Below are 8,153 nucleotides of genomic sequence, written 5' to 3'. Positions count from 1 at the left end.
CGCACCGCATGTCCCCGCAATCGCTCCGCCATTCGCCGCAGCAGCCCACGCGCCCGCTCCAGTCCCCGCACTCGGTTGATCCGCCGCAGCAGCCGCACCTTGCCCCATCCATCGCTTCCCCGCAAGACCACGTCCCCATGCAGGCCCAGCCGCAGCATCAGCGCCTCACCCATCTCGCCGCCCAGTCTTCCACCCAAGCTCTACAGCACGACCAGCACCACCAAGCACAGGCCGCCCAGCATCGCGCTCAAGTTCATGCCGCCCAGCAAGCCCAGGCCCAGGCCCAGGCCCAGGCCCAGGCCCAGGCCCAGGCTCAAGCTCAAGCTCAAGCTCAAGCTCAGGCTCAAGCTCAAGCTCATGCCCATGCACAAGCACAAGCACAAGCACAAGCACAAGCACAAGCACAAGCACAAGCGCAGGCTCAAGCTCAAGCTCAAGCACAGGCACAGGCCCAGGCCCAGGCCCAGGCACAGGCACAGGCACAAGCGCAGGCCCAGGCACAGGCAAGTCAGCAGCAGGGTTTGCAGAGAGGCATCCAGCCGCAACCCTCGGCCACCCACCCGCAGCACGCCCAGCCGCAGCCGCAGCCGCAGCAGCCCGTGCCGCCACATCCGCACCATTATCACCAGGGACATCAACGGAGGCAGACCTTGGCCGAGCATGAGCAGGCCGTCAATAGGGCTATGTACGAGAATCCGGCCTCATACCAGATGTCTGCGTCACAGCAACAGGCCTACTATCATCAGTATTCCAATTCACAGACGCACCCGCAACAGCAGCAGCCGCTCGCCCCGCAACACCCGCAGATGTACGCCTCCAACCCGCTCCCACCGCCAGAGTATCAGAGGCAGCAGCAGGCTTCCATGGGCGTCCCACATGACTCCCAGCAGCCTCAGGGCTTGTCCCAGCATCAGCGCATCCCGGCTAGCCACCAAATGCATCACCAGGCCGCCCACCAGCAACATATGCAGCATTTAGGCAGACCCGCGCAAAAGGCAATCACCCCGTTGCAGCCGCAGCCGCTCTCCATGATGCCCATGTCGTCGCAGCAACATCAGATGCAGCAGGCGCAGCAGCCACCGGTGGATCAAGCGCAAAACCAAGCCCATTCTCAAGCTCAGCAGCAGCAGCAGCAGCAGCAGCAACAGCAACAGCAGCCGCATGAAATGGCTCCACCGCAGCCAGGTATGCAGCAGCAGCAGGCGATGCAACCAGGTGGCCAGCTGTTGCAATCGATCTCCGATCGCCGTCCTGCCGCAAGTCAGATGCATCCGCAACAGCAGTCGCCGATGCACCTCGTGTCGGCTGGACAGCAAACTTCCATACAACACCCGTCTCATCACATGCAGCGACAGGTGCTTACGGGACAAGCCATCCCTTCGCAAGAGGCCAGTGTCCATCAGGTGCAGCAGGTTTCGATGACGCAACAACCAAACCATGCCCACACTCCGCAGCAGGCGCATGTGTCGAGCCAAGGGCCTTCTCAAGGAACGCCGCCGCAGGCCTCGTCCCAAAAGCATGCGCAGCAAATGGCGCAGCAGGGGCACGGACAAAATCATCGCATACAGCAGGGTACAGAACAATCTCAGCAGGATGCGGCAGCCAGTCAGGCGCAAGGTGGACAGCGGTCAATGGGATCCCGAGCGGATGCTCTCGGTGTGAGCGGAATGGCGGACGGTGATCGGCCCGCCGCCTCCAGACAAGGACAAGAAGGTACGGACCAAGGTTGCCGTCAATTAAAAGTGGAAGACGCTCTCGCGTATCTGGAACAGGTGAAGCAACAGTTCACCTCTCACCCCGATGTGTACAACCAATTCTTGGATATCATGAAGGAGTTCAAGGCCCAATCGATTGACACCGCAGAGGTTATTCGGAGGGTGAGCACGTTGTTCGAAGGAAGAAGAAGACTTATACTAGGGTTTAATACCTTTCTACCACCGGGGTTCAAGATTGAGTTGCGCGGGGATCCCACAACTGGTTGTGTGACAGGGTTTTCTTCTCCTGGTGGAGTATTTTGTGCTTTACGCGAAGAGGGGCCTCAGCGACAGACGGAACTGCAGCCAGCACCTCCACCTCCACCCCCTCCTCTCCCCATAGATGCTTCGACACAACACGCCGTCGCGCATCAGGATCAACGAGGCCATTCTGCTCATGGCGGGCCGATGCACGGACAAAGCCGCATGCGGAGACCCGATGGAATGTATGAGAGAGGAGGAGCATACATAGATCCCATGCATGAAACGGACGAGAAACTTCCTCCCGGGAACATTGGACCATCGCTCGCGACCTCTCGTCAGCATGGTGTTGGCGGGGAGGGCAGTGGAGGCGCCGCCGCACCAGGATCCGCCACAAACGACAACGCCGCGGCAGCATTGGCGGGAGGACTGGGGTCGCCTGGAACAGGGGAGGCCGCGTCTGGAAAGCCCATTGAGTTTGCCCAAGCTGTCACTTATGTCAACAAGATCAAGAGTCGCTTCGCGGATGAGGAGCACATGTACAAAACATTTCTCGACATTCTTCAAACGTACCAGAAGGAACAAAAGACGACCAAAGATGTGTATAAGCAAGTTTCGGAATTGTTTCGGGATCACAGTGATCTGTTAGGAGAGTTTTCACACTTCCTACCGGAACAGCCTAACCAGCGTGGTTCTGGCCTGAAACTCACCACTGAGACCGTACGGTTCAAATCTCAAGGGTCTCCTGTCATCAAGGAGCAACCGACTCTGGAAGCCGTTATTCAGGAGCAACAACCCCCGGGTTCCTATTCCGCAACAAACTGGAAGGAGAAGGAGAAGACCACAAAAGGGGTCAGCAGAAGTAAGTCCGGGAAGAGTGCTTCAAGTGCTGGTGCAGCCGCTACAGGACTGAGCAAACATGCTGCCAGCGCACCTCGCCGTGGATCAAGCGCATTGGAAACATCGAAAAAGGGCAGGCGCCATTCATCAAGCAAGAAACTTGCAGATGTTAAAGCCACTGGTGCTGGAGATTTATCTGCGAGCGGATCGGGCCTTTTGTCCAAGTCGTCGTGCCCGCCAGAACTGGAATTCTTTGAAGAATTGAGGAATCTTCTTGGCGATGGCGGCCAGCAAAGTTATTCCGAGTTTATCAAATGCCTGTCGCTGTTCTCTCAAGAAATCATTTGTGGGGATGAACTCATGCGTCTTGCAGATGGACTTTTAAATCACCGCAAGCCCTTAACGGAAGCGTTTCGGGCTTTTCTGAATCAAGAAGACCCGAAGGCTACTCAAACGGCTGTCACAATTCTGAGACGCGCAAGAAATGCAGGTGATGCCGTTGCTGCCTCATTTGGTTCCAAGGCCCCTCCAGTCGCGCCAATTGCCAGCTCATCGGCAGTGAGGGATCGCCTCCGTGACCTCCCAGTTCTAGCCGGTATTCATGTCGAGGGTCACAGGCATACATCTACGAGCGGAATCAAGTCTCCAAAAATCAACCCGCTCTACAAAGGGCGTCCGCTGTCCGAAATTGGGCGCGAACACGGGACCGAAATCTCAGACTCCAAGTCATACATATCACTGCCAACCGATTTGGGAACCATCCATTCGTCTGGAATGACTCCGGATGATCGAAGCGTCTTAAACCACACATACGTGACCCGCCCTAGAGAGGGACCGCAATCGTTGCTTGGGAGCATTGCAGCGAAGCGTGAGTACCAGTACACTTTAACCAGTGATCACCGCCTAGGCGGAGGAAAAAATGTACCGCCAGCAAGTACTGCGATTCCTAGTAGTCCGGGGGCGCCTTCAAGTCCGCGCACGGTACGAAATGGTTTCAACAAAGCAGCCGTTGCAGGAGTAGAAGACCAAAGAGTTGATCTTAATCTACTTATCTCACGGGCGGAGAACACGGTTTCAAAACTTGAACGCCTGATGAAAGGAGAAATTCGAAATATCTCTTCTCTCTCTGCCGTCGATGTTCAGCCTGTTGAACTCATCTACCGAGATTCGTCGATTGATATCATTGAAGTGTTACGCTCAACTCCGGGAGTCACTGCACCCGTTGTTCTTGTAAGGCTGAAGCAGCGACTAACCGACTGGAAAGCCTCCCAAAAAAGAGTAGAACAAGTGTGGAAGGCGAAGCGATTTTCTTCGGAAGGTCCAGGAGGCGGTCCGCGTACTTGGCATCGCTCCGAACTTGTAGGGGAATTACTACAAAAGTCGTCATCAAATAATGCACATCACGGGGTTACAAATGGCGGTTGCGAAGCACTAATCAACAGAACAAGGTCCCCAAAGATACTAAGGAGTTCCGTCGTCTGCGATTTAGTATGCAGCCCAGAAAATATCGACTATACATGCGACCTGCTGTGGTTCATGTTTGAATGGGAAGCAGACTCATTCCAACAGGCTGAGAAAGCGCTTGATGCCGTTGAGCAGGTATATGAAAAAGTGCAATATGCCAAAAGCAGCGGCGAAGTTCTCTATGCTGATGAATACCTGTACGTATACATTCGGCTGCTCGCAGAAACTTCTCAGCGAGTCGGTTATATTCTCGAACATAACTACGATGGTGTTGTTGTGGACAGTATGATGCACAAATTGCAGGAAGTTCTTAGCGGAAACATGTCTTTGACGGCTTACGACAAACACTGCAAGCAACTATTTGGGGAAGGTCGACGATGGGAGACGCTTCTATCCGACTTTCCAGTTATTTTGAAGCGGCTTTGCGCAGCTGCTTTGAAAATGCCCTCCAGGAAAATTGCAAGTGAACTTCTCCACTTGGCTGGAGACTCACTTCGGAACAAGAATGGTACGCCAGACAATATGAATGATGCCGCGATGGAAATTGACACCGATGGCGGCGAAGTTAAGAATGTGACAAGGTCTTCGATGAATGGTGAAAAGGCAAATTTGGAGAGCCGTGCCAAGCGACTGCGAAAGGCGTTGGTAATCACTTCGTCCAAGGGGCATGATTTGTTTGAAATCAAGGTGTCAAAAGAGCATTTAGCAACGAACGGTGAGTTGGTAGAAGCAAGACAGTCCAAGAAACCGGGGGAGCTTGGACTCGTTGTTGTCTTCCGTCACTTGCCAAGAGAAACGGCTGCTCAATACACACATTTCGACCTGGACGAAAAGAAAGTTGCAGGTGGCTTAGTCAGCACACGCTTGATGGGTCAGATCAATCGGGCAAAGAAGAAGGAGAGGAAATGGCGATGTCGGAAACGGACGGCAGATGGCGTGATGAAGGGCGTTGTACAAGAAAATGGACTTGGTGTGTGCATAAACGGTGAGGACGGACAGCTTCACTTTTTGTCCGGGACAGAGGACTTTTTCATGAGAAAGCGGCGAAAACGCAGTTCCTGGGACGGCGGAAAACGGATGCCAATCGTGGGATGAAGTTTGTGAAGAAGAGCCAATAAGTTTGTGTACAGCTAGTGATAATCTGTGGTGAAGAACACATATGTAGGATATCTGATAAACTGTTGCTCTTGTAAGTCTGCAGTGATAAGTGTCAGCGTTTTTGTTTTCCAAGCTAAGGATTGTGTTTATTTGCGATTCTCAATGGTGTTTTAAATTGTTGAAGCCTTTGTTGAAAATCGCTAAAGACATCCGTCGCCTGTTTGTTTCTAGGGACCACCTCGTGAGGACAACTAGGCTGGATAAACTACTACCTAATGAGGAATCGCGGATGACCGGAACCTGGACAATGCGTAGGACGATTTAGTTTTCAGTACCATCTCTGAAGACCAAGTTAGTCGACGAGCAGTATAGAATTTGTCTCTGTACAAAGCTATGTAATAAGAACAGTTGTGTAAGCCCTCCTGAGTTACACGTGGATAAGTGAAATGCGGGGTAGATCACGATGGGAGGAGATCGGAACCAACTGTACGGGGAGGGTACAGGATTTTCAGTATGATACCAAAAAATCAGTATAAAAAATCTGCCTGGAGATGATCGAGATGCACAACGAGCGCACTACGGATGCACTACGGATGGTGCACAGCGCGGTTAAATCTCGCCAGTTTTCTGCGCACGCAGCGACCGCCTGGAAACAAAGGCAGCAAATGCTATCTACAGTGCTCTCGCGAGGTCCACAAGGGCAAAAAAACCTTTTTCTCTCTCGCGTCGGCAACTCACACTCTCTGTTCACACTCTGTGCTGTTCCACACCCTCTCTCTTCAACCTCTTTCCATCGTCAAGGAAGAAAGGGAACCGGGCTACAACATTCAAGTCACGGGGGGACGGCACTCCGTTCAACTGCCAACATTGAGCCGCCCATAAAGCTTTTTAATCTGTAGAGGCCCAGGCGCAAAATGTGAAGGCAGCAAAATCCACGGTCCTTGCCCAAAGTGAGCACACCAGTAGCAAGACGAAAACGACCAAAACCTTCTATCCCTACTCTGGGTATCGCGGTCGGCGTTTCTCAGCGCTCCCCTTTCAACCCTCTCTATGCTATGATCTGTTCAGCGACAGCGTCCGTCTGACTCGATTCCCGCGACTTCTCGGCGTCTCCGCAAACTGGCGCTCGTCGTTTACGGCCTCCGACGCCCTCCTCTGCCTGGGCGTGAGCGCGAACGCAGAGAACACCCGCAGGCGCATCCCCGACAGCCGCGGGGGCCGCTTCGCGTCGCGTCGGGCGGCGCGCTCGGGCACCGGTTTCCGTCGCTCCTTGGGCACGGCTTTCAACTTGGCGCCGTTCGCCACGCAGACTTTAATCACAAATAGCACCACCAGTATGCACTTCCTCCACCGCAGCCGGGCCTCCCGTCGCGAGGTGTGCCGCGGGCTGTCGCTGAGCCCGGAGAGCACCAGGTCCTCGCCGACGCCCAGGTGCAGTAGGCTCGAACCCTCGCCGACGTCTACAGTATCGCTGATGAAGCCCCCTTCCAGACGCGCTGCGTAACGGTTCATGGTCTGATTGTGGTGCTGGTCGTACGGGCTGACGGGGGAGCTCATGTTCGTCTCTGCGTCGGTCCCTGCCGTGGTCGCCCCCTCGATCCAGGGGTGGTGCAGCGCGGCCTTCGCGGTGAGTCTTCTCTGCGGCTTGGCTTGCAGTAGGGCGCGAATAAAGTTCTTGCACATGATCGACGTGTCAGCCCACGCTGGCTCGTCGAATGAGATCCACCCTTCCAGCGCGAGGTTCATCGTCGCCTCGTCGTCCTCGCCGGCGTCGAACGGGTACGACCCGCACAGCATGCGGTACAGCATGACGCCGACAGCGTAGATATCCACCGGACACCCGTACGGCTTATGGTTGATAATCTCCGGCGCGACGTAGACCGGCGTGCCCACCAGCGAGCGCAGGCATGCGTCGGTGTGGTCGTTGACAAAATTGACGTACCCAAAGTCCGCAACACGCACATTCCTGGCGGGGATGGTAGCCGTCTCGCAAAGGACGTTCTCGAGTTTGATATCGCGATGCACAATGCCTCTGGCATGCAGGTACTGCAGCGCGGTGAGGACCTGGCGAACAATGCCGACGGCCAGATGCTCCGGGATACGCCCCCCCACCGCCTGCACGTTCTCCTTCAACGTACCGCCCTTCATCCAGTCGAGCACGAGCATGACGTAGGTCTGCGAATTAAAGACGTCGTGGGTGCGCACGACGGCGGGGTGGTCGGTGACGCGCATGGCGTACATCTCGCGCTCGAGCTCGCGCGCCATCTGCATGTCGAACTGCTTCTTCTTGATGCGCTTGACTGCGTACTGGCGGCCGGTGCGTTTCTCCGTGGCGCTGTGGACGCTGGCGAAGGCGCCCTCGCCGATCTTCTGGTCGAGGGTGTACAGGGCGTCAAAGTCGCGCGCGGCCTGCTTGTCGACGGCGGCGGCCCAGGCGGCGGCGGTGGGGGAGTCGACGAAGAGCAGGTTGAAGACGGAGCCGGAAGGGAGCGTGAGCAACACGACGGGGCGGCGCGAGGACTTGGAGGCGGCGGCGCGTAGGAGCGAGATGTCCCACTCGACAGGGGCCTTGGGCGAGGCGTGGGCCGACACGACTTGGCCGATGAGCTTCAGGAAGAGGCGGCGGCGCTTCGAGAAGGCGCGCCGCTTGACCCAGGCCCAGGCGGACAGGTCCGCCAACTCGGAGGAGGAGGGCGGGGCGGGCATGGGGGGGACCGGGTGGGGTGTGGGTAGGGGGGTCGGGGGTGTTAGGTGGGGTGTATGCGGGCGGGGGGAATTGGGTGTGTTTGTACGAGG

At 55.9% G+C, this 8,153-nt stretch overlaps 2 protein-coding genes; one reads left to right on the top strand and one right to left on the bottom strand.

Annotated features, from left to right (window-relative positions):
* The first annotated feature begins 8 nt into the window (after positions 1–8).
* On the top strand, positions 9–5,554 carry CHC_T00004862001 (hypothetical protein). XM_005716365.1 is given in 2 exon segments: positions 9–5,354; positions 5,355–5,554. The coding sequence occupies 1 exon segment, from the start codon at positions 9–11 to the stop codon at positions 5,352–5,354; it is 5,346 nt and encodes a 1,781-aa protein (XP_005716422.1). The 3' UTR covers positions 5,355–5,554.
* Positions 5,555–6,189: 635 nt separating this feature from the next.
* Positions 6,190–8,063, bottom strand: CHC_T00009517001 (Serine/threonine protein kinase Rhodoplastic). XM_005716364.1 is given in 2 exon segments: positions 6,190–6,410; positions 6,411–8,063. The coding sequence occupies 1 exon segment, from the start codon at positions 8,061–8,063 to the stop codon at positions 6,411–6,413; it is 1,653 nt and encodes a 550-aa protein (XP_005716421.1). The 3' UTR covers positions 6,190–6,410.
* Positions 8,064–8,153: the final 90 nt, after the last annotated feature.

This window comes from Chondrus crispus, genomic scaffold (genome assembly GCF_000350225.1).
Source record: "Chondrus crispus Stackhouse genomic scaffold, scaffold_253, whole genome shotgun sequence".
Classification (NCBI taxonomy): Eukaryota; Rhodophyta; class Florideophyceae; order Gigartinales; family Gigartinaceae; genus Chondrus; species Chondrus crispus.
The sequence above is the reverse complement of the archived record's forward strand: the minus strand, read 5'-3'. Positions and strand labels throughout refer to the sequence as shown.